Below are 27,330 nucleotides of genomic sequence, written 5' to 3'. Positions count from 1 at the left end.
ATGTTCTTTCAGTCTGTGAGATCCATCAGTTTTCCAAAACAGCAGCACTGTGAGCTTTTAAAGAAAAACGGTACTAGTTAAAGTAATTTTGTATCTAAAACGCATTAAATCATGCCATTGAAAGAAGAAACAAAGTGTTCAAACTGGATTCTCATGTCTAAATAGGTACTGATTGTAAACACAACGCAATAGAGCTTTAGAGAAGTTAGGCCTATAATGGAGCCTTGACTTAATTCTTCTAGCAAAACGAGAGAGGTTCAAGGAGTGTTTCTTTACCTATGAACTTCTTTTGTTTACATCGTATTAAGCAATATTTACTATGATGAAAGAACAATGTTACCTTTAAAAGAAATGCAATGAACAGTGCTTCTAACCTAAGCAAAAATATAGAAAAAGCAAAAAAGCGCCCGTAGTTCTGTTTTTTTTTTCTCTGTATCGTTTCCGATTCTCCTCTCCCAAAACTTACAACTGGCTTTTCTTTTGGTTCTTGGGTGAATTCTTTTTCAGTTGGACTTGATTTAGGAAAATTGTCTCATTGATTGAATAATTTTTGAACTGGTGAAGATAATTTAAGTGCTCAGTAATAAACGATTGAAAATATATTGTTTTATAAAGATTTAGTCAGGAAAGAGCATGGAATTCTTGAAACTTAGTGTGAAGCGAAGAAGTAGTCTTCCCTTTATTATAGGGACAATCGCAATTGCGTTGTTTACGGATCTTTTTCTTTACGGTGTTATTACTCCTATTCTTCCTTTTTCGTTGGTGGACCGAGTTGGTGTTCCGCCAGAAAAAGTTCAAGCTGTCATCAGTACGCTTCTTTCTGTCTATGCAGTTGCAAACATTACAGCAAGCTCCCCTATTGGGTATCTTGCTGACAAGTTCTTAAGTAGAAAAATGCCTATGTTGATTGGGCTTTTGTTTTTGGCATCTGCAACTGGTCTATTGACTGTAGGTACAAATGTGCCTATGCTTATTATAGCTCGTGTTCTTCAAGGATTGTCTGCTGCGGTAGTTTGGACAGTAGGTTTGGCTTTGTTAGTCGATGTGGTTGGACCAGAGCATGTTGGGTCGACAATGGGTGGAATTTTTGGTTTTATTTCGCTTGGTGAGATTGTCGCCCCTGTTTTCGGAGGGATTATCTATGAATCTCTTGGGTATTATGCTGCGTTTGGTATGTGCTTCATCATCTTGTTCATTGATATAGTCCTCCGAGTTCTTATGGTTGAACCAAGGGAAGCAAAGAAAGGTTTGCAGGATGATCCTGAAAGTCAGCCAATTTTACGTCCTAGAGATGATCCTATGGCTACCAACAGCAGTTCGCCGAATCCAGTCGTTAAAATTTTCTTTCTGCCTATATATAAACTTATATCTCATCGTCAACTCATTGGTCCATTCTGGACGAGCTTCGTGAATTCATCTTTGTTTTCTTCTTTTGATGCTACCGTACCATTGGAGTTGCAGAAGATTTTTGGCTTCAATTCCCTTCAATGTGGTTTAATGTTTGGTGTTTTGAGTACCCCATACTTTTTCTGTGGAGCTTGGGCCGGTTCTATGGTAGATCGTAGAGGCTCTCGGACCATTGGTATGTTTTCCTACGCTGTCCTGGGTGCGACATTACTCCTTTTGTGCATCCCTAGAACATATTCTACCTTCAACGTATACTTGTTTGGAATCTTTTTGGCTTTGAATGGGGTTGTCTTATCTTTCACATCATCTCCAGGATTTGTACAGTCTTCTCGTTATGTTGCTGAATATGAATTAGAACACCCTACCTTCTTTGGATATAATGGCCCTTATACACAGCTCTTTAGTGCTTACAACATTGTCTACTCCCTTGGAATGATTATCGGTCCTATTGTCTCTGGATTCTTTCGCGATCGTTATGGCTTTATTGCTTCGACTACATACCTGTCAATACTATCCTTCAGTGCCAGCATAGTAGCCAAGGTTTGTTTTAGTGACCGTGATGAGACTGAAGAGTCTGCTTAATATTCGTTCTTTTTGATAATTTTTGTACTTAATTACCATTAAAGTGGAAATCATTGACTTATGCTTATAAAAAATTGGATTTCAATGAGTTTGCTTTCAAAAATTTTGAGGCCGCAATCTATGGCTTTGCTAAAAATCAAAAATTGAGTAGGATTCGGTTACGTGAACGGAATTTACGCGTTTATTTATTATTGTTTTGCAGTTGGTTTTGTTACGTCTAGGGAACAACCAACCTACTCAGATCCAAAATGAAATAGTTCGGCTTAATTATATGCTACTCCTAATGTGGTATATTACAGTTTAAATTCGGAGCTCTGATTTGAGAAGTATCTTTTTGACATTTTTTATGATACGAGGTTTCAAGCACTTTGAAAAGCTCTGTGTCATTTGTGTTTTAATGCAGGTGCATGGTCCTATTAATTTAAAAATAATTTTAATTAAAAAAAATTGGGATTCGGGCCCAAAATAATTAATCTTTTTTTCTTTTCAGATAACTATAAATATATTACTTAGATATGGTTGTTTTGTGTTACTTGATTGTTACTTATCTGTAAAACACAACACAGCTTGCCACGAGTAGATCTGTCCTTATACAATACTCAACTCTGGATGGAAACATCTAAGAACTCCTCTGAAGCACATCAAATAAAGAAGGGTAGCCGAAGGTTTCCTAGAAAGAATAAAAATCCATCGACTCAATTGGCATCTTCTAGCTCAAATGATGTAAACAAAAACAGCACAAGAAACCCTTCTGCTTCCTTAAGTAGTGATCCTCCTAGCTCACAAAAGGTATCTTTAGCAGCCTCTTTGTCAGCCGATGCCCCTAGTTTCGTTCCGGGCATCGGTCTGGTAACGGAATCTTCATCTGGAAACCGTTTAACTACCAATGAGGCAAACGCGAAGCCCTTGAATTCAGAGAAAGAGGAACATAAATCCAAAAAGAACAAGGATAGAAATAAGAATAAGACGAATCACGATAGAAATCAAGGGAAGCCTTCACCAAGGAAGAAGGTCGACGACGTTTCCACCAAACATACTACCGATAATAAGTCTACCAAGAAAGACAGGAAAGAATCTAACAGTAAGAATGCAGAAAAGCAAAATGAAGCCGAAAAGTCTAAAGAGGCATCAAGAGCTTCTAAAGGAAAAAAGAAAGAAGGGTCAAAAAAGTTAAAAGAGAATATCGATCTCTCTAAGCTTGATATGACTTCGAGAATGATTATCGAGATGAAAAAAATGCTTTACGAATGCAGTGTTTGTACTGATATTGTGAGACCAAGCACTCCTGTTTGGACCTGTTCAACCTGTTTCCATGTGTTTCATTTGAAGTGTACAAGAAAATGGATGAAAAATTCTATTGAACAAAGGAATGAGCCTGTTTGGCGCTGTCCTTCCTGTCAAACTTCACAAAAAGAAAAATCTCTTCAATATACATGCTGGTGCGGTAAGCAAGATGAACCTGAATTTGTTAAAGGCTTGACACCTCATTCTTGTGGGGAACCCTGTGGTAAAACTCGAGGTCAAGATTGTGTACATCCGTGTCCATTACTTTGCCATCCTGGACCTTGTCCTCCTTGCACTGCCACTGTTGAACAGTTTTGTCTGTGCGGTAAGGAAAGTAAAATCACTCGTTGTTCAGGAAAGTCTAGAGCTCCCCAGGAGTGTTTCAGATGTGATAATATTTGTGATGAAGTTTTACCGTGTGGTAAGCATACTTGTAAACAGCGTTGTCATGCAGGTTTATGTGGTGCATGTCACGAGCCTATTCTTGGAAGCTGCTATTGTGGTACTCATTCAAAAACTTACACGTGTTCTGTCTTACCAGAGCCTATTCTTTGCACTAAGGTAATGGATGATGCAGTTACCGAATTTTTGGGTTATTATAGCTGCGGTGAACTTTGTAAGCAATTTTTTAATTGTGGTGTTCATAGATGTTCCAAGGTCTGTCATCCTCGATCAAAAGCTCTTGAACGATGTCCTTTATCTCCAAATGTCGTAACAAGGTGTTTCTGTGGAAAGAAAAATATTGCTGATCTATTGAAAGGCCATCAGCGTGCTACATGTGAAGATCCTATTCCAACATGTGGCAACATTTGTTTGAAGCAATTACCTTGTGGGCATCAATGTAAACAGAATTGTCATCCAGGTCCTTGTAGCTCTTGTCAAGAAGTTGTTACTGTTCCATGCAGGTGTAAGTTCAATCCTGTGCAAGTTCCCTGCGAAGAACTTCAAAATGGATATTTGCCAACTTGCGAGCGGCTTTGTAATGTATTACTTAGTTGTGGACGACATCAATGTAATAAGAAGTGTTGTAGCGGTTATCCCAAAGCGCAAGCTCGGTTGGCTTTACGTCCGAAAGGTGCTTTGCTTCGTTTTCACTTGCTTACCGAAGAATTTGAAGAAGAACATATATGTTTGCGTTCTTGCAATAAAAAGTTGGGATGTGGAAATCATTTTTGCCAACATATGTGCCATCGTGGCCCTTGTCCTCGATGCTTGGAAGCTTCTTTTGAAGAACTTACCTGTGCTTGTGGACGTACAAAGTTGTATCCTCCTATCCCTTGTGGCACACCTATACCTAGTTGTCCTTATCTTTGTACTTTACCGAAACCATGTGGACATCCTCAGGTAAAACATAACTGTCATCCACCTTCGGAACCCTGCCCCTTATGTCCTTATCTTTTGAAAAAGTACTGCCTTTGTGGTAAACGTCTAATGGAAAATCAACCGTGCTCGAAGGGAAACGTTCGTTGCGGTTCGGTTTGTGGGAAATTGTTGGGTTGCGGAATTCACAGGTGTGAGAAGACGTGCCATCCCGAAGGTGAGTGCGAAACTGTTTGCAAAAAGCCTTGCGGTAAGCGTAGGTTATACTGTGAACACACATGTGAATTACCTTGCCATTCCGAAACTCCATGTGATCAAAAGGTTCCATGCAGAGCAACGGTGGATGCTGTATGCTCTTGCGGGTTGATTAAAAGCCGAGCGCCGTGTGGTGCAAGTTTTGATAATCCTTCTCCTGAGCATAAAATACCCTGTACAGTTAGTTGTGCGAGAGAAGAACGTCGACGTGTTCTATCAGAGGCGTTGAATATCAACCCAGATCGCAGAGCTAAAGAAGTTTCACAATATACGAAGGGTTTATTGAGTTATTATCGAAACAATAGAGAGTTTGGGCAGGAGATCCAGTCTGCTCTTCGTGAACTATGTGAAAGCGGAAAACCCAGTACCAGCTTTCCCCCAATGCAACGTGAACAACGGCTGTTTATTCATACTTTAGCGAAATTGTATGGTTCAGATAGTGAATCATTTGATTCTGAACCCAAGCGTAATGTTGTTGTCTATAATAAAGGTATCATGAAGATGCCAAACGTGCTTCTAGCGGAAGCGTTAGATTATTATTTGCAGCATCCAACGATGACATTGCAAAGTGACAGTGCTTTGGATGGTGAGTCGTCATCTGCTACGAGCAAATCGGTGTCTGGGGTGCAGGAAGAGATTCCTGAGTCATCTCATGATGCAGAATATAATGCTCTTCTTGTTACTGATTTTCAAAAGGGATCTGAAAATTTGGAGGAAGAAATAAGAAGTGCTTTGGCTGATATAGGTGACTTGCAAAGCTTTACTTGGTCCATTTTCCATGTAGAAAATGGTGTGGTTATGAAGCCGATAGATATACAAGACTTGACTAGTATATCCTCACGATTAATTGCATTACGGCCATTGGTAAATCGAAGATTGTTGACTGCAAATATTGCAGATCGTTGTGATGTTTGTCAAGTTAATGAAGAGAATGTCGTTAGTAAGGTTCGCATGCCACGAATCCGTTCAAAGAAGAAGGCGTTCCTAAAGCTGACACCCTCTCAATCTTTGAGTGCTATGAATCCTTTTGCAGCTTTAGAAAAAGATGTTAATTAAGCTTAGTTGGCTGTTGCTAAGCTTTGCTATTTATTGATTAGTTTATCAAGCGAACTGAGAAACACCTTTTTGGGGAGTGGAAAATGTTTGGACTACTTTAAAGGTATACTTAATGATTAGATGAATTATCTAGACATGTGGGTGTTTTAGAGGAAAAATGTCAGATAAAGAAGGGTTATTTTATTGCTAGTGGTAATTTTTCATGTATTATTTAAGAGGTTAAACGGTATAGTCTGCTTAGTGTTTGAATTGAAGTCATTTTATGTCGAAATTGAAGTTAAACAATCGAAATACTCGACATTTCTGTTTCGTTTTGTGTGTATAACTTGGCTTTCATTCTTTTCTACACTACTGACCTTTAATGAATAGACCATTGCAATGAAGGGACATTGGAGGAGTCTAAGTGACAGTTGTAAGAGGATAGTGAACCCCAGTAGACTGTTTTAAGTCGGTTAAGGAAATGTAACGTTTCAGAATCTAAAGAAAAGAGGTAGAAATCCACCAAATTCATAAATGTTGACCGGTAGCAAAATACATGAATGAAGGGTTCTGAAGCTCGTGAAAATGCGTTAAGGAAATTACGTAAAAAGCTTTTAAGTCGCCAAATACACCAAACAGGTGCCCTGTACGGAAAGCTAACAATTAACATTTATTTGCGAATTTTCTCGCTTGTTGGTACTATAGACCTGTGTAATTGTCATTTAGTATGTAAGAAATTTTACGAATTGTGTCGTTCGAACACCATCTATATCAAAAAGTTATTATTGATGGGGGCATGGGATACCGCATTATCGAAATCGTTATATTTAGAATCTCGGAGTGAAGGAGTGTCCAGTGAAGGAGTATCGAGCGTCAATGAAAAGAATAAGAGCTCACAAGGAGAAAGTACTTCTAGTTACATTGCTATCGAAAGATCGATTGGAACATTACCACATTCTTTGCTAGAAACACTACCGGAAAGCGAAACATCTTTACCGTCGGCGATAGATTATTATTCAGAACAAGGTAGAGAGGATGTGATACATGTATTTGACAAAGTAAGTCACAGGATCGAACTAGCGCGTCTAGATTATATTCGTGTCTGGAGAACGCTGGCTCCAATATATCGAAATTTGGCCTATGCAAGTAATACACTAGATCCTATCGCATTTTCTGCCTTCCAAACGCCGGAAGAACAAGCTGTTGTTTTAAAGCTTCTACTGCGATTCGGTAACTCAAAACCGTACGGATGGTTTGACTCATCTATGCAGAATGCAATTTTGGATATGGCCGTTTTGTTTGAGCAAGCATGCTTAGATGAATTGGCGCTCGGTATTGATTCGCGAAATTTAGAGCTCGTTAGCCAATTTTCTCATGTATTGCATAAATTTTCAGCGCCCAATGTATATATTCAATTGTACTTGTCGAAGCAGACAGAATATTTACAATCATACTTTCAGTTTGACCCATACAGTCTCTTCGTTACTAATTCCGACAATGAGGGTTCACACATTCAATGGGGAATCCTCGAAAATGTAATAGACGAAACAATCAAGTTACTAACGTCTGAATATACCTTTACCTCAGCATCTTTTCCAGTCCCTGAGCTCGTTGAGATCCCGTATGCAAGAGAAAGCGTTGGGAATTGCCTTAAGAATTATGTTTCATCGGCTGTTGAACACATAGGTGATGAGGAAGTTGAGTTATATTTGATCTTTATTTCTGGTCTTTATCGTTTATGTAAGCGCTTGTTTACTATTCATAATGGTCCTCTGCTTGTAGACACTATCTTTCAATCTCAAGTCGATATTTATATTTCCCAGGAGCTGCATAATTTCAAGGTTGTCGCACAGTCTGTGGTTGATCAGTGGGACATGTCCATTCAAGAAAAGGAAGGTGCTACTGAATCTTTCTTTTTTAGAAACGTTGGTCAAAATACTGCAAAGAATAATTTCTTGGAAACATTCAAGAACGTCATGTTGCTTCCTGTTTCTTTATTTTCTTTTCCTTCCGAGAATAATGAGCAAGCAAACTTAACTCATCGAGTACGACTTTCTGATGATGCCGATTCATACGATGGTTTAGAGAATTTGGATGCCTCAAGATTTGTGCCAGCAAATGTTTATGTTTCGCAAGATCAATTATCCCATCTTCCTACTACGGAATTGGCGGCTCAAGCCGCTGTTTTGGATTCAAAATTGGAAGGTATAAGTAGCATGTTCAGTTTAGAACTTGCTTTGAAAATTGTGCACTTATGTAAAATTAGCCTCGCTCGAACCAAAATTTTTCTCGGGATTTCAAACAGCCAAGACGAAGATATTCAAGGCTTGCAGAAGGATCTCTTCGTTCAACTACTGAGGCAATTGGGTCAAGGGCATCTTAAACATGGGTTTGACCGAGCTATTGAGCACTTGTCATTATTTGATCCTAGAAAAGACTTTGCTAATAATACTGTTGAACCTATTGTAAAATTCCTCGAACTCATAAACGTCGGGGATTTGATTCAACAAATGATGGACACTTTCTATAATGAAGAGATGAGTTCTATATGCGTTCGAGATGACATGTTTGATCCAGCAATTGCCGAAAAGAAAAAATTCGAACAACTTTTGGATGAAAGAGCTGCATATGGTCTACATAAGGGAATCGATGTCATTATTGAACATGTAGACTTTTTGCTGGAATCGAAGACCCCTATCAATTATTTTTGTCCTCAGTCTGTCGGTATCACAAATACGATGGTTGAACCTTCGGTGGCAGCAAAAAGCATCACTCAATTTTTGCGTTCGCATATGAGGCTTTTAGTGGGCTGTACGGATCATGAGATCTTGGACGTCTTCTACAAAGAAGTAGGAATGCGTCTATTCAATTCATTGACCCGTTACATAAAGCAACGTAAATTTACTGTTGAAGGAGGCTTGATGCTACTGAGGTAAGTCGGTATTCTTATTTATTTTTGACAAGATCTGCTAACATGATACAAGTGATCTAAACATGTATTACGAATTTGTAGTTTCACTGAAACAGCGTACCATATTGCCTTATTTCAAAGCATTAAAAGAAATTGCACATCTATTCATTATCGACGGTAAGAATGCTGAAGAAATTGGAAAACTGGCTACTGATAATACTCGTTTTTCTACTGCATTCCACACAGAAGAAGTTTACGAAATGATTCATTGCCGAATTGATTGGCTTAGCATAAAGTATCAAGTTGACAAGGTGATTCATGGATTGGCTTGCTGCATTATGTGATTTGAATTTATGACTTTTGGTAACTAGTACTTTCAGTAACGATTGTTTATGAGATTAATTATATGTTATAGTACTATATCTATGCATAATTTATATATAATGTGAACTTGTTTTAAATATTTCTTGGTCTCCCTTTCAAAAGCGAACATGAGATGGTAAGCCAGTCTGCATAAATGTAGTATTAAAACAGTTTAAGCCAATGATAATAACCTTTATCATTACTTTTCTAAAAACTATGTCCAAAAATCCCTTAATTAATTAGCGAAACTAAAGATTGACACTTTGTACCCTATTTATTTTTTTAGTGAGTCCATATCCGTACAGCTTTGTCAGCACCTCCAGAGGCTACCCGTTGTCCATCAGGAGACCAATCAACGGCAAAAACCTGGTCAAGATGACCTGGTAAATCAAACTTCAACTTTTTCGTACGGATGTCCCAAACCTTCAACGTCGTGTCTTGGGAGGAGCTAACTAATAATCTGGAATCGGTAGACCAAGCACACTGGTACACAGAAGCAACATGTCCACGTAGTGTAGCAAGAAATTTCCCTGTTTTAGCATCCCACAATCGTACCGAGCTGTCGAAACTGGCAGTTGCTATATGACGACCGTCGGGAGAAAACGATGCATAATTTACAACTTTCTGGTGACCGTGCATTTTAGCAACAGGCTTAGTAGTCTTATAAGGATCCCATAACATTAATTGTAAGTCATCACTCGCAGAAACAAGACGTTCTCCGGACTGTTTTACACAAATATCATATCTTTCTTTTGCTTTATCACGTTCCTCGCGGAAGTTTTTTGGCTTGAAATCAGTATGATCATAAGCGCCCGAGCGCAAAACATGTTCTGTAGACAAAGAAAGATGATTTACACGAGCAGCATGTCCCTTCAAAATGTGCAAACATTTTCCCTGAATATGTTAGTATATCAGTAAGAGAAAAGAAGATAAAGAATAGTTACTTACGTCCTTTGCATCCCATATACGAATGGTTTTGTCATACGAAGAAGAATAAATCCAGTTTTGTCCACCCCACTTTACACACGTGATGGGGGCAGTATGACCAGAGAGTGTATAAACTAGGGTTCTAAGTTTGGTGTTCCAAACACGGATGGTATTGTCTTTAGACCCAGAGGCGAGTAAATATGGTCCAGAGTCAGGACTTAAGTGAAGAGGTTGCCAACAAAGAGCCATAATTGGCTTGGTATGACGACGAAGTGCATCACCAAGAGAAGCACCTTTCTTGGGTTCCCAAAGACGAATCTAAGACATTAGTAGACTGGCAGAAAAAAAGCGCTTAATTGACTACGAAAATCACACATACTGTATTATCCATGCTTCCAGTAGCAATAACGGAAGCATCAGGAGCCCATGAAATACAAGAAACCCAATTATGATGTCCTTTCAGAGTAGAAATTGGGGTTTGAGTATCACAATCCCATAGTCTGGCTGTGCAATCACCGCTTCCAGTAACCAAACGAGAGCTAGAGCTTGGAGAAAACTGTGCAGAAATGATGGTGCCATCATGTCCGTTCATTGAAGCTGCACATCGAGTAATTGCGCGAACTCGGAAAACTGCTTGAGGGGTGTATAACAAGGTTAGATTATCTTCGGTTTTCATAAGCCCGCTATGGAACACGGTAGTATAAAGATTATCAGGAATCTCCACAGTATCATCGTCGTGTTTTAAAGCAAAAGTGTAAGGAACAGGATCCTCAGGCTGAAATTAAACACAGTTAGTAATTAAGTTGAAACTAATTAAATTACATACAGAGCCAAGTAATTGATTTAAAAGGATATCTAACTGACGAGCTGAACTGTTCCCAGGGACCAAAAGAGAAGGAAGTTCATGACTTCCATCTGAAGCTTGAAATTGAACATTTACAAGCGGAAACTTTTCAGGAATTTCAAAAGGAGTAGGGTTTTGTTCTTCCCGTTTTTGTTTTTTTCCTTTAGGAGGGAGTAAAGTCGCCATTTTACAGCCTTTCTAAGCAAAATGAAATTTGGCTGTGGTAACAGGTTTTTTTTAGAGAATTCAAACATTTGAGCAACCAAGAAGCGAGCTTTATTTGATTGACGAATGAATAGCGCGATTGATAAAAATAGACTTTTAAACTTACTACAAGCGAAAATAAGAAAGTTGGTTACTAGACGTGTTCTGTTGTAAATTCTTGTTTGTACAATAAAATAATTAAATGTACAAACGGAAAGTTTGGCAATTAGAACTACAATTCGTAAGGATGATAGAAAATTATAGCAAAGGAAAAGATTTTTAGGATCTATTTGCACAAGTCAATACATGCAGGATTATATTAATAGCGGATATTAAACAAAATTATTTCATAGAATATGCTGTTCAAAGTAGAGTACCACTTGTTCCTTTCAAATTCACAAAGAATAAACGATCTATGACCTAATCTACAAAGTATCATGAGGCAAACAAAGAGGAAAATAATAGTTGGGACAAAAGAGCCAAACGTTGGAAACGGTAAAGAAGGGAAATAGAAGAAGTGTGAGGCGAGCAGGTAGTAAGCGAAAAAAAATAGAAAAGGACTAAAATAGAAGGCAAGGGAATTGAAAGCATGAATACGGAACGCTAACAATATACTTTTTGAAATTCAAAAAAGCAAAAGAATTAAATAGTTCATGGATAAAGGGTAAAACAATGGCAGAAAGATGAAAGGAGGTAGAATTCTAAATGACCCGAGGAGGAAAGCGGAAAGTAGAATTAAGAGAAACCGAGGCAGGTGGATTGGCAAATGCAGAAGAGATACTAGGAGCTGTGGGCTTAGGACTGGGCTGAGCTCCTGGCAAATCGCGAAATTGAGGTTTAGGGGTATTCATCCACAAAGAACTGCCAGATGTGCCTAAACCATACAGCTGATTTTGCATTCGACTGTCGATATTGCCATCAAAATACCGGGAGCGAATTTCGAAGAAAATTCTAGAGGTAAGCAGAGCATCGCTACCGGCTTGGTGCTGAGGGCCTATGCGATGGATTTGTAAATCATCAGCAATATCCTGAAGTCCTTTGGAACTATTGAGAAGAGACTTCAAAATATATTTAATGTCATAGGTTTTAGGAAAGTATATACATAAAATTTTGTAAAAATCTTCATACTCACTAGGTAAAGATAACTGGGTCATGGCCTTCAACAAATATGCAAAGTCATAACCACTGTGAAAGGTAACCCAAGTGATATCTTCCTGAAGGACAAGACCACTTCCAATGAGTAACTCAGCAAAATCAGCAGGGTTAATTCCTGCTTCTTGGTGCTTTTTGAAATCAATTCCACTCTTCGTGAGAAGCTCGATACTTTCTGGAGCATACATATCTTCCTGTAGATTAAATTTAAAGTTGAATTGCCAAGTGAATGCTTCTGGGGGAACATTTCCATCCTCATCACTCACGGCTAGTCCGATTTGAATGATTTTTAGAGTGTCCACGTTCGCCCGCAGCGTTTGATAATGGTAATCTCCGCTGCTCTTAAAAATTCCCAAAGGCCGGGCTACGACTCCTGGAAATTCTGTATCCATAGATATTACCGGATAACGGGTGACCAAATTCATGATTAAAGTCATTTCTTGTTCCAGGTTCGTTGCCCATACGTCTCGAATTGGTGCGATTTGCGAAGCCACGGAGTTCATTCCTAAAGGAGGATACGATGCATTCCCAGTATCCATTTTTTTTCTACTGAATTTTATAAAGATATAGACAAATCCAGGAGTTTTATGAATTTCGGTTGTTGCTTGGTGTTGTTTTTCGCATCAAAGTGAGAGTGAACACTTAAGTAACAAATAAACATCTGTTGTTTTAAGGAAGGAGAAGCAACTTCAACGAGACAGAAGGAAAAACACTATTCAATAAACAAACCACCTAAAAAAGATTAGAAGAGCCTTTTTTCGTTTGAAAAGACACATTGAGTTCTTTTTGATGGTTTCTATTAAAATATGAAGGACTTAGAGCGGTTATACAGTTACTTACAAAATATGCAGACGATCATTAATCCCCAACGCTGTAAGCGAAACGAACTTCCTGGCTGCTTCAAGAAGATCTTTTCTAAATATTGAGCGTTCACAAGGGAACTAACTTTCATTCAAGTTTCTATGCAGAGAATATTCGTTTCTGTATGCAAATAACCCTATAAATCTGTATAATTGTTAGCGGTATGTAACAAGACAACGTGGCCGAGTGGTTTTAAGGCGTTCGCCTGCTATTAAGTAGCCCAGCGGATTCCCTTTGGGAGCGCAGGTTCGAATCCTGCCGTTGTCGTCAATTAAATTTTTTTGCCTCCTCAAGGAGGTTTGGTTTCTATTTTTATTTTATTACGAAAATCTTGTACAGAAAGGGTTTGTTCCCAGGATCGAAAGAAGGACTGAAAAAGGTCAGTCTCTTGTTTGGTTTCTTGACTTTTTGCGTGGATCTTTTTCGCATAATTAAGCATTCACTTTTTTTTTTTTTTTTTACAGTTCAGGAAACAATGGACGAAACCGAAATTTGAGTTGTCTTGAACCTCTTATGAAGGAAAACGTTCGCTAAAAAAATAATTTTGATCTTTCTTTGTACAGGTTTTTGGATTTAAGAAGAAAATAAAAGGAAAAAAAAGGAGAATAAAATTATAAAGTATTAGAAACTACGGCATATCTAGGTTCCTCAAGGAGTTCTTCTACATCCATTTTTAATGTAATTGTTTGTAAACAAACATGCTTCTCACTGGGTAGCAATGCTACCGCGATCGATGATCCACGCTTACACCAGAAAAAAAGTTACCAAAAGCCATCATTAAGGAAGAAGCATTGAAGAGAAAAAAATAACTTTAATTTCTTGATTGGAAAATTAAACCATTTGAGAATTGTAAAGTGCATTTGAGGAATGCTCGAGGATCGAAAGTAAAACTCCAACACACATTGAAAAAGTGCTAGGTAGATTTATAAATAACTCGAAGTTTCTGTTTCTTTGAAATATCTTTATTAATTTTATCATCTTACAAATATAAAAGTGGAATTGGCTTAAACGAAGGATTCACTTTTGCTTATATATACATATATATTTGTTTTGCCTTCTGCATCATTCATATCACGTCCCTTCAGTTTGGTTGAGCGCAAAATTTGTATAATATAATTAGGTCATAAAAGATTTCTCTCACATTTTCAATTATGAGAAAATTCACGCCCAAGTTTGTTCCTCGAAGAAAAGCTGGTCCCAGTACGGAGGAAAAGGAAGTCGATAGTCGGGTCAAGGTTGAATACAATGTGGAATCCCAGCAACAATGGAAAAAACAGAGACCAAAGCCTGAGCTAAACTTAACTGCCTCTGGTCCTTTTGCGCTTGGTCCCAACGCTTCTTCTTCTGGGGGTCGTCCAGCCGGCTCTGCATACATCCCTCCACCCTCTGCCGCAGGTGTAAAATTGGAAAGTAAAGAAGATACTTTGTCAAAGCTGGCTGCCGCTGCTGGAGATGATGAGGATGGTCATACTCGAGACATGGTCAACATACAAAAACTCAGAGCGCTGTCGGGTCAAGAAGAGGGTGCTATCAATTTAGAAGGATCTGATATGCTTGTTCCTGTTATCTCAGATCGGACGCTCCCTGAATCAGCTGATGAGGTTTTGAAGCATCATGCTGAAAGTGCAATTCAAGCTGTTGTCGTGGATAAAGAAGAGGAAGAGCAAGAGAAGCTCGCATTTGATTTACAAACACTTGCTCAAGATTTGGGTTTGTCACAGCAAGGAGAAGAAACCGAAGGTAACGATCAGATCGTTTTGCTTCAGTTCCCTGACAAACTTCCAGAGTTCCTTGGTCAAGCAGACATTGATCCCATATGGCCTGAAGAATCAGCTAAAGTCAAAGAGGAACCGGATACTCAGCAAAAGGTTCCTCAAACCACAGGTGATAGTGAAGCTAAGAAAAAGGAAACTTATCGGGACGGTTTGACTTCTTTACCACTTCCTGGCTTTCAACCTCCTGCTGGTCAAATTGGCGTAATGCGAGTTCACCAGTCTGGAAAAACTGTTATGGACATGGGTGGTGTCGACTTTATAGTTCAGTCCGGTTCAGAGTGTCTATTTCTTCAAGAAGTTGCAGCACTTGATTATGAATCAAAGCGTATGTGGAATCTTGGTACATTTCAACGAAGAATGGTGGTCAGTCCTAATTTTTAAAAATTGAAGAAGAGCCATCGTGCTGAATGTCTATGAAATGGTTTGATAATGAAACTGGGGTTTTTTCTTGGTTATAAAGGTTTTTGCGATAATTTAAGATAGCGTGAATCGACTTACATTCATGCTTCCATTAGAAGAATTTGAATCTTTTATAGAATTGATATATAAGCTACATAATCTTTGCAAGATGCTTTTATAAAATGTACAATAGATATAGCAATGAAAAAGTTAACAGAGTGATTTGCCAAATGTGATGAAGCGTAAAGTTTGTTGACTAACCAGTTGTGAATCAATCTCAATAACTCTGTTAAAACTCCCCATGTGTGTAGTATATTGTCAATCATTTTGTTCTTTTTCCTTTATTTGGGAGGGGGGCTTCCACCGCAGATTTACTTACCTCTCAATACATACCTTCTTGGTTGTCTATACAATTCTGCCCTTAACAAAAGCATGTTGTATTAGAACTTTGCACTCTTTAACAAACGTAAAAAACCCAACTTATTTTAAATAGTAAAAGTGTCTTTTATGGTATTTTCAATTCATTGAGGAACCAAAAACCCAGAAGGAACATCATTTAATAACCCATATACTTCTATTCCTTCTTCTTCATCTAATGCTATTACGAAGGGCTCATATTTTAAAATGTTCTTCAACAAAGTATATTAATTTTGGTCGTTTAGGATGGAGAAGGTTATTTTCCAAAAAACCAGGTTCGTCTGAGAAATTCGACACTCGAAAAGAGGTATTTGAAAGCTTGAAGATGCCAATGTATCCATCCATATCAGACACGAAAAAAATCACTGCAATTTCAAAGCTACGGTCCTGGGATAATATTCTTTTGCCAGACGCCAGACAATATAATGAAGCCTACACAGTCTGTGGTAGAATCAGTAATCTGAGATACGCAAGTTCAAAGCTTGCTTTTATAGACGTTTGTGATGGGCTGTTTAAAATACAATTGACTATCAGTAAAAACAATATTACTGACAATACCAGTCAATCCCTCGCTTTCTCCCACATCATCAAGGCTTTTCGACGAGGAGATTATATACAATGTTCAGGGTTCATTGGCAAGACCAGCAAAGGAGAACTATCCATTTATGCAACCGAGCTTCCAATTCTGCTGTCTCCTTGTCTTCACCAAATGCCTACCAACCTTTTGAATCAAGAAAAAAGATTTCAGCAACGTTACGTCGATATAGTTGCAAATCCCGATACCCTTTGTGTACTAAAAAAGCGCTTTCAGATTATAGAATGTATTCGAAATTTTTTCCAAAAGAATGAGTTTACAGAGGTAGAAACCCCAATGCTTTCACACCATTTTGGAGGAGCTATGGCTCGTCCATTTATTACAAACGATGCTCAAAAACAGCCACTCTCGCTACGTTGTGCTCCTGAACTATGGCTAAAACAATTAGTCATAGGAGGCATGCACCGAATTTTTGAGTTAGGAAAGAATTTTCGAAATGAAGGTTTAGACGCCACGCATAATCCCGAGTTTACCAGCTGCGAAGCTTATTGTGCTTTTATTAACTTGAACACATTCATTGAGATGACCAAAGGTTTGCTAAGAGAAATCTGCATGAATGTACATGGAAACATGAGCTTACCCCATCTTGGAGTTTCTTTGGAAAGCGATTCCTTCCAAACTCTTGAGTTTATCCCATCTCTTGAAAAAAGTCTTAATCAATCTTTAGGCACTATTAATAACTCTGAAGAGTATCGCGAATTTTTGTTAGACATATATGAACAGAGGAACTTTAAGCTACCAAAAACACCTACAGTCTCTCATTTACTTGATAAACTTTTTGACTATTGCGTTTTAGAACATCTTAGCGATGGTCCTACTTTTATTATACACCATCCAGAAACCATGTCTCCGCTAGCAAAGTCTGAAACAATTAAATATGGGGAAACAGAATATCGCGTATCTAAGCGCTTTGAATTGTATCTTGGAAAAAGTGAGATTTGTAATGCTTACGAAGAAGAGAATGATCCCATGTCTCAGAAGAAGAAGTTCGAATCTCAACATTATGACCGTACCGAGTTAGGGGACCAAGAAACACCTATTCCAGATGCTGATTTTGTACGTGCGTTAGAATACGGACTTCCCCCAACAACTGGATGGGGTATGGGTGTCGATCGTTTAGTGATGCTTTTGACTGGACAGAAAAGGATAAACGAAGTACTACCGTTTGGATCTTTACGATATATTTAATTAATACCGTTCTCATTGATTCATAATAAATTAATCAATAAATAAATAACGTAATAGACTATAACAAAGTGAAAGCAATATTTCACACATGTAATGCTTCAGATGCTAAAGTATCTTGTACCCATGAATCTAACTCTTCTGACAGATGAACTTTTAACTTGGAAAACTGCCTTCCAAAAGATTTACCACACCGGTAGCAACAAACGTCTTGTTGAAATAAGTAGGAAAGCGATCCTCGAACGGGAAGGTGAGCGATAGGAGTGTCAATATTAACAAAAAAAGGGGAGTTGAATGATATGTAATGAGCATTATGCTTCAAACTCGGAGAAACGTGGTCCCGAGTCATAACATGCAAGTGAAGATTATTCATGGATGGTCCTGCATGAAATCCTATTTTGATGAAATCCCAAAGCGTTTTCGACGAAACTTTTGACGACAGATCAGAGTTCGAGAAAAGACTATTTCTAGCTTCTCTCATAATTAAATCCGGGAGTTTTCGAAACACCATAGAAACCAACTTTTCAACCAATTCCCTATGCTTTGCTAAAATCTCCAGAGGGTGAACCAATGTTAACGAGGGATCCCGTGGCATCAAGAGCAAATGCATCTTTGATTTTGGATATTTATCCCTAATAAAAACAAAATCTTCATCATAATATAATACATTACTGTGCGCCTGAGGATGTTCAATGTACACTCGGAGGTTATCTCGAAAAGAAAGCCGTTGAGGATTCCTTTTCACGAACGGCTTGTCATTTTTTTGAGAACTCGTTAGGATTTTAACTAGGAACTATAGTTAGTATACTTTGATTCAATTATAACTTCCGGGAAGCACTAAGATTTTCGAAATGAGTCATTGTTGTCTTAAGAAGCTTTGACAGGGATGAAGCAGAATATTTGAATTCAATGAAAAGAGTTTGAACGAATTATAGAATTTTCGATATAATCTCCCAGTCATCCCAATTTCAGACAAACCATACATGCGTCTGCAGAGTTTGACATAATGAAAGCACTGCAGAAAATAAGAGTCCCTATAAATGTTCCAAAAAAGGATTTTTTTCGTATTTAATAAGAAATATCTCTTTTAACTTCGATGAATATGATCTAAACTTCAGAAGAATTATTAATTGGGTTGGTAATGATCAAATGGTATGAAGGAAGTATCGAGTTTTACAACATGCGAATAGGGGTTGAGTAGAAACGAATTCCTGAGAGGAATTGAAATAAATTATCTGAGAAAACCTCTTGTGGGTTTATATCTTAGTGGCTGTCAGTCACAGGTCAGTCAGGTGTACGAAGGTGTTGGTATAAGAAAGAATGACCAAGCTAATGGGATAGCGCTACCGCAATTATTTTGTTATTCAGTTTCAATATGTCACATTGTTTGCCAAATTTTCCTCAGGTTTTGCTACTGTGAAAACCTTCAATGATTCAGAAATAAGCATGCTGAAGATAATGGGGGAAACCAAAATTACTGTGCATTTCCAGCCATCATGAACTTGTTCTTTTTCATCAATTCATGTTTTACATTAAAGTTATTTAAAAATGTCGTGAATTTCAAGTGTGAGATCCTTTATTCTTCAAAAGAGCTTTGTCTCTTTACAAAGGGTAGAAGAAACAAGGATCCAGTAGCCACATTAATTGTGTACAAAGCTTTTATTTAAAATACTTTAGAATGCCAGCTTGTTCATTCTTGTTTTATCCAACTTATCCATTAAGAAGCGTAAGTCAAGCAATTGAATTAGAAGCTTGTATTCCACTCATATCTTCCTAATCTGTTCTTTTCAAATGTAAAAGAATGTCTTTTTCGTATTCATTTCAACCCTATTGGAAATGACTGTACATTTCATTTAGCGTTGCTGAAACATTGAATAAAGGATGAAGTTTATTTCATTCCTTTTGGAAAATAAAAATAAAACTAAAACTAAAAAAGAAAAAGAAAAGAAAAGAAATAGAAAGTAGCAACATCAAATCCCATAGAATGTTGACGCTAAATGACAAGCTTACTAAATGTACCACTACCTTTTCTTAGCTTTCATGTATTCCATTGACGAGTTATACCCATAACATTGTTTAGTTACTTTCACCTGTTCATATACATAAATTAGTTTCTTCTAAAATTCATTCAAATGCCAGATCCTGAAGCCTCAAAGCGTGTTTTATCCATTCAAGTATGTTGTTGAATATGATCTTGCAACTAACAATCCTTGTATAGTCTTCTGTCAGCCACGGTTATGTAGGAAATAGATCTGCTACCTTCCCATTGCAATTGCATGAGTGGGAAGTGGATGTTGTACCTACAGTCCACTTTTCCAACCATCTTGGTATGTTTGGTCCTCAGAAGAAAGAAGATTTTCTTGATACGAAGGAGTTCTGAGACAACTTGGAGTTGGACTTTTGTTTGAATCATCAATTTCAATCTAAATTCTTCTAAAGCCTTCTAGCCCGTACCTTGCTATAAGTGGATTTTTTGGTCTAATATATGTTTCAGGCTATGGTAATAAGAGAGGTCGTGTATGCAAAGCATCTGAGGTTTATGAACTATTGGCAACCTTATTGGAAAAAAACGACTTTGTTTACGATGCAATTTTGACTGGTTTTATCCCAACTGGAGAGATCCTCCAAGTAGTTTCGAATCTTTTAATCGAATACAAAGGTCGACACCCTAATGTAAAATGGATAGCGGACCCTGTCATGGGAGACCAGGGGGAGGCTTATGTGGAGAAAGATGTTTTAAATACATATAAAAGGGTTTTGTCCCATGCATTTATAATAACACCTAATGCTTTTGAGGTCGAGTAAGTTCTATGCAATTGATTTGCAATGAAACACCTTATTTTATTAGCAGGATTTTTATTGACTGATTATCTGTAAAGATTATTAACAGGAGTTTCTGTTGTGAACAAGTCGACCGCATTATACGGGCTAAAGCGTATCTACCAATTATACAAGGTTCCTCAAGCTGTGATTACCTCGTTTCAAGATATGAATGAATCAAATTTGTTGTTTTGCTTAGGCTATTGTTTCAAAAATAATACCTTTCATTCTTTCCTGTACTCGTATCCTTCCCTTTCAGGAACGTTTACAGGAACAGGAGATTTATTTTCGAGCCTTACCTTGGCGAAGTACATGGATGAGAGATCTCCACAAAAACGAAGTTCATTCAAAGATGTAAACGAAGAAGAATCGAGTTTGGGTTTCTTCACGGAGGTGATTGGACAAGTTTTAACTTGTATGCACTCTGTACTTGTGAGAACAAAGGAATATACCCTTCAACAATTGCAGCGAGACCCTAGCATTGAAAAAGATCAGTTTTTACTAAGCAATGTCTGCGAACTTCGACTCATCCAATCTAGGGATGATCTTGTTTCGAGTAAAAATATTTATGCACCTGAAGAGTGGATTGGTTTGGATATGTGATCTAAAAAGTCATTTAATACAATTATATATAAAAAATAGAGAATCTAGAATGACGAGTGCTATTTTCATTGCCAAACCCTATCGTCTTTTCATGCCAGTTCAGTCCATTCTGAATTCACCATGTCAAGTAGAATCTTTGGGCGAAACGGTAATAAAAACAATTGGTCCGTGCTTTCTTATTCATGAAGCTTGTATTTGCTCCTTTATGTAAGTTGTGCTTTGGTGGTACATTATTCTTGTAATTTCATTTGCCTACTACATCAATCAGTTGTAAGGAAGTTGAGTCTTGTTAGAAAAGTAAATAAGATAAATGTGTCAGTTAAATTAATATTATCATAAGACCGAATACACTTAGACTTTTACAATAACAAAATTAATAATAGCTAATACAGAAGTCTTAGCTGATAATTAAACAAGCAAGTCCCGGGTAGCTCAATCGGTTTAGAGCGTCTGACTCTTAAGAAGGTCATCAGAAGGTTGCGAGTTCGAGTCTCGCCTTGGGAGGTCTTTTTGCTCTTTTTACCTCTTCGAAAGAGCTGGAAGAACAAGTAACTGAAAAAATAGTAAAAATGTCTTTTATTTCTTCGTAGAAAACCGACGTAAAAGGTTCTTGGTGAAGAAGCATAAACTTCTGTCAAGTCAAGGTGAATGACGATGACTAATAGTCAGTCAGTCTTAAAAGAGCTTCTTTAGTTACATAATAGTTTTTGCTTACTACTTTTAGGAACCTACTCTAGCTTGATAGGTTCGTAGCCAGACATGTTATAGCCTATACGGAAGATTTCCTTGGTTAGGTTGGGAAATGAGTGGAACCCTTCCTTTTAAAAGAATTTTTTGTTGTTTGAACGAGCTTAAAAGTTAAGTAATTATCCTTCGAATGCTATTGATGAGCCTAGCTGTGGAAATCGTTAAACTGATGAGACAGAATCGCTTACGGAACGCCCCTGACAATATATTAGCTTGAATGTCAAAAGAAATGATTTGTATTGTCCTTTTGTAATGGATTATTACATTCAGTTTCCATCGCTTTTTATCGACCCATCATATTATAATTCTCCTTTGGTGACAAATACAAGTAACAAATCCCTTTAATATGATAATGTGAAATGCAGTCGATCATAATACCCAGTATAATGCAACAGTGCGACTAAAATCTTCTCATATTTGAGAGTAAAATTCATAAACTAAATTATAAATAAATATTCCACACAACTCAAAAAATGGTTCTTTGCGCGGCATGTCCATCGAGCTTGACCCTTTGGCAACTGGCTTTCTCGTATTCACAATAAGTCTGAAAATTTATATGTTGCAAGGCAGAGGACAATGGATGCTTGCATTTTTGGCTTCGTTTCTTACCTAGTTATTTACTGTTTTCAGTGTTAAGTAACAACAGAAAATATCCATACAAAGTGGAGAGAAAAACAAAATAAATTCCAATCATTATCAGTAATTAGAAAAAAACCTTAGCATTGTATTCCACGTCCATTTGTAATGCTAGCTTTCAGCTATGCGCTACGTGGAGTGCTCAGATACATCAGGATGAAAACACAGCTAAAAGGAATCGGAAGTGATTTCTCTGTTTAATTATATCATTCAAGTGAAAGATTGTTCTAGGTAAAATACGGATTCATGCTGTCAATGAAACAAGCAGGAGTACCTATGAAAGGCAAATACTTCACATACTTCATCTTGTGTTTGTGTCTAATCATTTCCAAGTTGAATTCAACAACAATGGTGTTTTACTTTTCCCTACACCATCTTCTATAGAGCTTCTTTAATACAATACCAAATTACCTTATAACGTACTAAACAAAAGGATATATGCATGACCCGATTCTAAATTTTTTATTGCTAAGTTCCTTAATCTCTCTTCCGACGATGTTTTCTGCGTTGACCCACGTCTCCAATGATATTTACTGGAAGGGGACCTTCAGATGGAGCAGATTGTGATGCTGACTTCTTTTTCTTTCTTACACTCAAAGGATTAGGACCCTTAGGGCCTTTACGCTTTTTCTTCTTTGGTTGCTCCTCAACGTTTTCAGAAGCTTCGTTATCATCTTCTTTGCCCGTTTCTTCCGTTTCTTCCCTTTCAGACCCACTATGTGGTCTCTTGCCAGATAATATTAACTTTTCTTCCTTTGATAAACCCATTTGGGAAGATTCCTTGGCGTGCTTTTCCAAGATTGTAGCTCTGGAAGCAGGCTCTAGAACTACTACAGAGCGCTTCATATAAATAAGTGGTACTCCGGGTACAGAGCGAAGTAAATCACGAAGTTCAGTATTCTGTGTTGCAACAACATATCGGTGTTTATTTCTTCCGTTAACATCGATACAGCTCTGCATACATTCTAAAGGAGACTTTGCTTCATCAATATGGCCACAACGTCTTCTTTCGAACGATTTAGCGATTTGAATTTCTTGTTTTGCTTCCTGGGACCGACTGTACAGTTGTCGTATACAGCATTGAGTAACCACTAAAGACAGAGTTAGTAATTCAATCAATAAAAAAACGAATAAAAAGGAAAAGCATGCACAAGGTTCTGTCATTCTTGGTTTCGTTACAAGGTGAACAAAACACCTTCAAAACCAGAGCAAGCCTTTCACCTTTTGAAATTTTCTACTGTGTTGTACATACTTGGTTTTATATCTCCTTGCACGGTTCTAGAAATAGCAGCCCTAATATCCATCTTTGATTTCGTTAAATCTGAGATAAAATCAGCATCAACTAAGTAATAATTAGCTTTTTCATCCAATACGATCATATTTAAGAAGACCAAATGCGTTTATGCCAAACCGAATCATAAGGACATTTGAAAAACTACAGAAAAGTGCTTACCTAGAACTTGATATGGTTCTCGAAAACCAAAAACAAGTTGATACGTGTGCATCAACTTTCTGTAAGTCTTTGCGCGTTTCTGTCTCATTTTTTCCACGAGAAAACCAAAAGATTCGTCAAGTGAACAGACTGGAAATGTTCAATGATACTTTCAAAAGAACACGGATTTTGCCCAATTTTTCTAAAAAAGAAAGCAATTTCAATAATATTTTCCTAAAAAGTCACGAATACAGCAGAATCCAACGTTTGGTAGACTTTGAGCCTGATGGGCAGAGAGTAGCTTCACACAGAAAAGTTTTCAAATTTGAAATGTCCTCAACCAACCCTTCCAGATTCCAGAATTACAACTTTTTATCAACAAATATTTTTATTTAAAGCGAAAAGATCCAAAAAACTTGAAGTTTTTGAATCCTGAACGTCTATTTTGGAGAAGTTTTCGATAGCCTTCTGTTACTGTGATTTATTTGAAATTTTGTACGACCTATCTTTTTGATAGAGCATAATTAAAGGAATTTGATTCTATACAATATAAACAAAGCTCTCAACTCTTTGTGCATCCAAGATACCTTGTGGCCGAAGGACTTTGAAGAATTTGATTTACGACAATTATTTACAGCATCGTCTTTTCAGGGTCTGTACAGTCTTTATATAAAAACGGAAACAATCCGGTTTGATTAGCTTGGTCTGCGTCTTTGTTTACTTATCCTATAGATTGAAGTAAAAATGACAGAAACAACACCAAAAGCAGGTATTTTTAACCATCCTTGTCAGTTCATTTCTTACCTCCCTAAAAGAGAGTTACTCGTATGTTGTTCTGGTCCCTATTTATTGGGCTTTTCTTTGACTACTGGAGAAAAAACCTTTGAGTTTTGCTACCAAGATGACTTACAGCATAAAAATAAAGAGGCAGCAGCTTACGGACAAGCATTTCGCCAAGTTGCGTTTTCCAAAGATGAATCCCGTATGGCTACCGTAAGCGAAGATAAATGCTTACGACTTTGGGAGATCGATGAGGCTGCTAAAGCTCGTTTGTGCTACGAAAAGACAATTCCTAAACGCTGTGCAGATATGAAATTTCACGATTCTGGTGACCTTGTATTTGGTGATAAATTCGGCGATATTTACCGTGTGAATGAGCAGTGGTTCAAAAATGCATCCTCTGAAAACCAAGAAAATACAGCTTCAGAAAATAAAGAAGAAAAAAAGGAATCTAAAGAAGACTGGAAATTAGAACCTATTATGGGACATGTTTCGATTTTAACTCAGCTTTGTCTTACAAATGACCCACGTAAGCCTGATCAAGAAATTATCGTTAGCTCTGATAGAGATGAGCATATTCGAATTTCTCGGTTCCCTTCAGCTTATGTAATCGAGGGATTTTGCATGGGCCATGAAGAGTAAGTTTCGTAAATCCAGTATTTTGCAGTTGAAAATTAACAACTTTTTTAGCTTTGTCTCTCGTATCTCTTTATACGATAACTCTACCTTAATATCCGGCGGAGGAGACAACCATGTCTTTTTATGGGATCTGAAAACCTGCCAATGCTTAGACGCTTTTGACGTCCGCTCAGCATTCGCCAACTATTTATCTGCTGACAAGCCAATGGTGATTTCTTCCATTATTCCTATTCCTTCCAGAAATTTAATAGCTTTTGCATGTGAGGGTATCGCTGGTCTAATTTTCGCAAAAGTTTCTTCTGAAAAGCGTTTAGCTTATCATTCAGCTTTACCTCTTGCAGGACCCGTGCTTCATGCCATTTTCTTGCACAAAACAACGGACTATATCATTGCTTCTTTAGACTCTAGTGTTACCTTCGGTCCTTGCTTCCAGACGATCGGCTTCACAAATGAAGGATTTGTTCAGTGCGTAGAGAATCCTACTTTAGAACGCATTGAGAACGAAGGTTTAATAAAGACAGACACAAAATTCTGTCCTTTGGCACAGCTTCACACAATGAGAAAAAATCACTCAAAGTTTTTAAAAGCAGAGTCTTCCCAGCAGCCAAAAGAGTGAGTTTAATAGTTTATAGACAACGAGAATCATATGGTTGGATTGTTTTACGAAATCACTAGTTTTCATTATAATGTAGCATAAACATAGCATAACTAGAATGTTTGAAAACTTCTATCTGTTAAAAGCACCATACGACTACAGTAATTGAATTTTTTGGAAAAAATAACCAGTTTATTCAGAAGCTACCAAGAGAGGAGTTTAGTCAAAGAGACCGAAACCCATGTCTTCATCGGACTCCTCAGGTTCCTCAGCCTTCTGCTCAGCAGGAGCTTCAGCAGCGGGAGCAGCAGCAGGGGCAGCAACAGCAGCGAAAGCAGAGGGGTCAGCAAGGAAAGCCTTAGCCTACAGATGTGTTAGTAAATGTTAAAGTTAGAAATTAATAAATAAGGTTTCAAAAGATTAGTACAACTTGATGTTTCAGCAAAAAATTAGAGTGTTTAACATACGCTCATAGAAATAGCGAGTTTTCAAGCCTCATCAATCAACATCAGTGAATAGTACCATTTTCTCGAAACAAGGATCATCAGCGGTTTTTAAACCACACTGCTTCGCTCTACTTAAAAAGCAAGAAAGAACTGCAGCTTTAAACCAGCTGATAATACCTAGAACGAAAAAACACGACTCTTGAAACCTACGTAAAATACATACCTGTTCAGTACCCTCGAAGGTGTACTCGGTAGCCAAGGAGATACCGATCAAGTTCTTGTAAGAGTTGACAATGGAGTGCAAAGCAGACACGATGGTAGGGTAGTTGGCAGTCAAAGAAACGGAAGCAACAACCTTAGCAGCATTCAAAAGACTGGCAACGAGATCATCATCAGAGACGTCAAGGATGGCAGGGTTGAAAAGGTTACCTTGGTCATAGATAGAAAGAACATCCATACCATAGGTGAAGGGAGAGATGTCCAACATGTTGAGCAAGACAGCTTCGGAAGGACCGACCTTTGTATCCTTCGCAACGATATGGACTTCACTGGTAATTTCAATGGTACCACGAGTAATCTTGGTAGGGATACCAAGGGCTTGGAAGAAAGAGGTCTTACCGGGTTCCATACCAGTGTTACCAGCAGGAAGGAAAACGTCCAAAGGAGCAACAGCGTTAGGACGGGCAGGAGCGGCAACGACATTAGCAATGATGGTCTTACGGACTTCCTTCAAATCATCGTTGGTGAAAACGAAACCAACATTACCACGAACGTTGGGCATAAGACGCTCAAGCTCAGGGATTTCACTGATGAAACCGCGCATGGCACGACGCATCATGGTGTTCTTACCCATAATCAACTCAGCAGCACCACGCAAGTCCTTACGGATAGTGTGCATTTGTTGAGAAGACACATTGTCAATGTTAACAACAAAGACAGAGTGGTACTTTTGGAAGAGTTGATGGAGCTTCTCGAAGTATTTAGTCTTGTTTTCCTTGCCGACAACCATTTTCGTGGTGTTTAATTTGTTTTGTTGGTTTATGAAGAAAAGGCAGCTGCCAAATTTTGTTGCTCCCCTCTATAACAAATGTGTGACTGTCTTTTTGGGCCTGTCCA

At 37.9% G+C, this 27,330-nt stretch overlaps 12 protein-coding genes and 2 non-coding genes across 14 annotated transcripts; 9 read left to right on the top strand and 5 right to left on the bottom strand.

Annotated features, from left to right (window-relative positions):
• Window positions 1–633: 633 nt before the first annotated feature.
• Window positions 634–1,989, top strand: SPOG_02412 (membrane transporter; the record flags this gene model as incomplete). Its single annotated transcript, XM_013168353.1, has 2 exons — window positions 634–1,171; window positions 1,205–1,989. 2 exons carry the CDS (start codon window positions 634–636, stop codon window positions 1,987–1,989), a joined length of 1,323 nt encoding a protein of 440 aa, XP_013023807.1.
• A 569-nt stretch (window positions 1,990–2,558) lies between these two features.
• SPOG_02411 (shuttle craft like transcriptional regulator) lies at window positions 2,559–6,202 on the top strand. Its single transcript, XM_013168352.1, has one exon. It carries the CDS (start codon window positions 2,599–2,601, stop codon window positions 5,902–5,904), a length of 3,306 nt encoding a protein of 1,101 aa, XP_013023806.1. The 5' UTR covers window positions 2,559–2,598; the 3' UTR covers window positions 5,905–6,202.
• A 210-nt stretch (window positions 6,203–6,412) lies between these two features.
• SPOG_02410 (F-box protein Pof6) lies at window positions 6,413–9,295 on the top strand. The gene is made up of 2 exons (XM_013168351.1): window positions 6,413–8,815; window positions 8,868–9,295. Exons 1-2 carry the CDS (start codon window positions 6,444–6,446, stop codon window positions 9,136–9,138), a joined length of 2,643 nt encoding a protein of 880 aa, XP_013023805.1. The 5' UTR covers window positions 6,413–6,443; the 3' UTR covers window positions 9,139–9,295.
• On the bottom strand, window positions 9,169–11,177 carry SPOG_02409 (notchless-like protein). The gene is made up of 4 exons (XM_013168350.1): window positions 10,911–11,177; window positions 10,464–10,859; window positions 10,106–10,402; window positions 9,169–10,051 (listed from the first exon to the last, which is right to left on the bottom strand). Exons 1-4 carry the CDS (start codon window positions 11,112–11,114, stop codon window positions 9,440–9,442), a joined length of 1,509 nt encoding a protein of 502 aa, XP_013023804.1. The 5' UTR covers window positions 11,115–11,177; the 3' UTR covers window positions 9,169–9,439.
• A 233-nt stretch (window positions 11,178–11,410) lies between these two features.
• On the bottom strand, window positions 11,411–12,938 carry SPOG_02408 (CCR4-Not complex CAF1 family ribonuclease subunit Caf1). The gene has a single exon (XM_013168349.1). It carries the CDS (start codon window positions 12,821–12,823, stop codon window positions 11,834–11,836), a length of 990 nt encoding a protein of 329 aa, XP_013023803.1. The 5' UTR covers window positions 12,824–12,938; the 3' UTR covers window positions 11,411–11,833.
• A 379-nt stretch (window positions 12,939–13,317) lies between these two features.
• SPOG_16270 lies at window positions 13,318–13,412 on the top strand. Its single transcript has one exon. It is a non-coding gene; the product is annotated as a tRNA-Ser (tRNA).
• A 510-nt stretch (window positions 13,413–13,922) lies between these two features.
• SPOG_02407 (DNA-directed RNA polymerase III complex subunit Rpc53) lies at window positions 13,923–15,548 on the top strand. The gene has a single exon (XM_013168348.1). The coding sequence runs from the start codon at window positions 14,297–14,299 to the stop codon at window positions 15,299–15,301; it is 1,005 nt and encodes a 334-aa protein (XP_013023802.1). The 5' UTR covers window positions 13,923–14,296; the 3' UTR covers window positions 15,302–15,548.
• Window positions 15,549–15,675: 127 nt separating this feature from the next.
• SPOG_02406 (lysine-tRNA ligase) lies at window positions 15,676–17,571 on the top strand. Its single transcript, XM_013168347.1, has one exon. It carries the CDS (start codon window positions 15,915–15,917, stop codon window positions 17,517–17,519), a length of 1,605 nt encoding a protein of 534 aa, XP_013023801.1. The 5' UTR covers window positions 15,676–15,914; the 3' UTR covers window positions 17,520–17,571.
• Window positions 17,496–19,902, bottom strand: SPOG_02405 (aprataxin). Its single transcript, XM_013168346.1, has 2 exons — window positions 18,500–19,902; window positions 17,496–18,302 (listed from the first exon to the last, which is right to left on the bottom strand). Exons 1-2 carry the CDS (start codon window positions 18,519–18,521, stop codon window positions 17,602–17,604), a joined length of 723 nt encoding a protein of 240 aa, XP_013023800.1. The 5' UTR covers window positions 18,522–19,902; the 3' UTR covers window positions 17,496–17,601.
• SPOG_02404 (pyridoxine-pyridoxal-pyridoxamine kinase) lies at window positions 19,521–21,110 on the top strand. Its single transcript, XM_013168345.1, has 4 exons — window positions 19,521–19,690; window positions 19,735–19,843; window positions 20,011–20,317; window positions 20,396–21,110. Exons 1-4 carry the CDS (start codon window positions 19,649–19,651, stop codon window positions 20,937–20,939), a joined length of 1,002 nt encoding a protein of 333 aa, XP_013023799.1. The 5' UTR covers window positions 19,521–19,648; the 3' UTR covers window positions 20,940–21,110.
• Window positions 21,111–21,360: 250 nt separating this feature from the next.
• Window positions 21,361–21,443, top strand: SPOG_16269. The gene has a single exon. It is a non-coding gene; the product is annotated as a tRNA-Lys (tRNA).
• A 1,264-nt stretch (window positions 21,444–22,707) lies between these two features.
• SPOG_02403 (rRNA processing protein) lies at window positions 22,708–24,183 on the bottom strand. Its single transcript, XM_013168344.1, has 3 exons — window positions 23,776–24,183; window positions 23,575–23,664; window positions 22,708–23,413 (listed from the first exon to the last, which is right to left on the bottom strand). Exons 1-3 carry the CDS (start codon window positions 23,861–23,863, stop codon window positions 22,800–22,802), a joined length of 792 nt encoding a protein of 263 aa, XP_013023798.1. The 5' UTR covers window positions 23,864–24,183; the 3' UTR covers window positions 22,708–22,799.
• On the top strand, window positions 24,073–25,915 carry SPOG_02402 (tRNA (guanine-N7-)-methyltransferase subunit Trm82). The gene is made up of 2 exons (XM_013168343.1): window positions 24,073–25,172; window positions 25,225–25,915. Exons 1-2 carry the CDS (start codon window positions 24,499–24,501, stop codon window positions 25,787–25,789), a joined length of 1,239 nt encoding a protein of 412 aa, XP_013023797.1. The 5' UTR covers window positions 24,073–24,498; the 3' UTR covers window positions 25,790–25,915.
• On the bottom strand, window positions 25,822–27,313 carry SPOG_02401 (60S acidic ribosomal protein Rpp0). Its single transcript, XM_013168342.1, has 2 exons — window positions 26,438–27,313; window positions 25,822–26,131 (listed from the first exon to the last, which is right to left on the bottom strand). Exons 1-2 carry the CDS (start codon window positions 27,221–27,223, stop codon window positions 25,988–25,990), a joined length of 930 nt encoding a protein of 309 aa, XP_013023796.1. The 5' UTR covers window positions 27,224–27,313; the 3' UTR covers window positions 25,822–25,987.
• Between the last annotated feature and the right edge of the window lie 17 nt (window positions 27,314–27,330).

The sequence above is a fragment of the Schizosaccharomyces cryophilus genome, assembly GCF_000004155.1.
Source record: "Schizosaccharomyces cryophilus OY26 unplaced genomic scaffold supercont4.4, whole genome shotgun sequence".
In the NCBI taxonomy this organism is placed as follows: Eukaryota; Fungi; Ascomycota; class Schizosaccharomycetes; order Schizosaccharomycetales; family Schizosaccharomycetaceae; genus Schizosaccharomyces; species Schizosaccharomyces cryophilus.
This window is presented reverse-complemented; position numbering and strand designations above follow the sequence as displayed.

Bases quoted from the DNA above. Each gene is read 5' to 3' on its own strand.
- SPOG_02411 (XM_013168352.1), top strand. From the start codon at position 2,599: ATGGAAACATCTAAGAACTCCTCTGAAGCACATCAAATAAAGAAGGGT.
- SPOG_02410 (XM_013168351.1), top strand. From the start codon at position 6,444: ATGAAGGGTTCTGAAGCTCGTGAAAATGCGTTAAGGAAATTACGTAAA. The intron at 8,816-8,867 runs GTAAGTCGGTAT...ACATGATACAAG, and splicing joins GGAGGCTTGATGCTACTGAG to TGATCTAAACATGTATTACG.
- SPOG_02409 (XM_013168350.1), bottom strand. From the start codon at position 11,114: ATGGCGACTTTACTCCCTCCTAAAGGAAAAAAACAAAAACGGGAAGAA. The intron at 10,403-10,463 runs GTATGTGTGATT...CTAATGTCTTAG, and splicing joins CTGGAAGCATGGATAATACA to ATTCGTCTTTGGGAACCCAA. The intron at 10,052-10,105 runs GTAAGTAACTAT...TAACATATTCAG, and splicing joins GTATATGGGATGCAAAGGAC to GGAAAATGTTTGCACATTTT.
- SPOG_02408 (XM_013168349.1), bottom strand. From the start codon at position 12,823: ATGGATACTGGGAATGCATCGTATCCTCCTTTAGGAATGAACTCCGTG.
- SPOG_02407 (XM_013168348.1), top strand. From the start codon at position 14,297: ATGAGAAAATTCACGCCCAAGTTTGTTCCTCGAAGAAAAGCTGGTCCC.
- SPOG_02406 (XM_013168347.1), top strand. From the start codon at position 15,915: ATGCTATTACGAAGGGCTCATATTTTAAAATGTTCTTCAACAAAGTAT.
- SPOG_02405 (XM_013168346.1), bottom strand. From the start codon at position 18,521: ATGTCAAACTCTGCAGACGCAT. The intron at 18,303-18,499 runs GTATGGTTTGTC...TATAGTTCCTAG, and splicing joins GTCAAACTCTGCAGACGCAT to TTAAAATCCTAACGAGTTCT.
- SPOG_02404 (XM_013168345.1), top strand. From the start codon at position 19,649: ATGCCAGATCCTGAAGCCTCAAAGCGTGTTTTATCCATTCAA. The intron at 19,691-19,734 runs GTATGTTGTTGA...ATCCTTGTATAG, and splicing joins AGCGTGTTTTATCCATTCAA to TCTTCTGTCAGCCACGGTTA. The intron at 19,844-20,010 runs GTATGTTTGGTC...TATATGTTTCAG, and splicing joins CCACTTTTCCAACCATCTTG to GCTATGGTAATAAGAGAGGT.
- SPOG_02403 (XM_013168344.1), bottom strand. From the start codon at position 23,863: ATGAGACAGAAACGCGCAAAGACTTACAGAAAGTTGATGCACACGTAT. The intron at 23,665-23,775 runs GTAAGCACTTTT...ATTATTACTTAG, and splicing joins AGAACCATATCAAGTTCTAG to TTGATGCTGATTTTATCTCA. The intron at 23,414-23,574 runs GTATGTACAACA...CTCTGTCTTTAG, and splicing joins GCAAGGAGATATAAAACCAA to TGGTTACTCAATGCTGTATA.
- SPOG_02402 (XM_013168343.1), top strand. From the start codon at position 24,499: ATGACAGAAACAACACCAAAAGCAGGTATTTTTAACCATCCTTGTCAG. The intron at 25,173-25,224 runs GTAAGTTTCGTA...CAACTTTTTTAG, and splicing joins TTTTGCATGGGCCATGAAGA to CTTTGTCTCTCGTATCTCTT.
- SPOG_02401 (XM_013168342.1), bottom strand. From the start codon at position 27,223: ATGGTTGTCGGCAAGGAAAACAAGACTAAATACTTCGAGAAGCTCCAT. The intron at 26,132-26,437 runs GTATGTATTTTA...ACACATCTGTAG, and splicing joins CCTTCGAGGGTACTGAACAG to GCTAAGGCTTTCCTTGCTGA.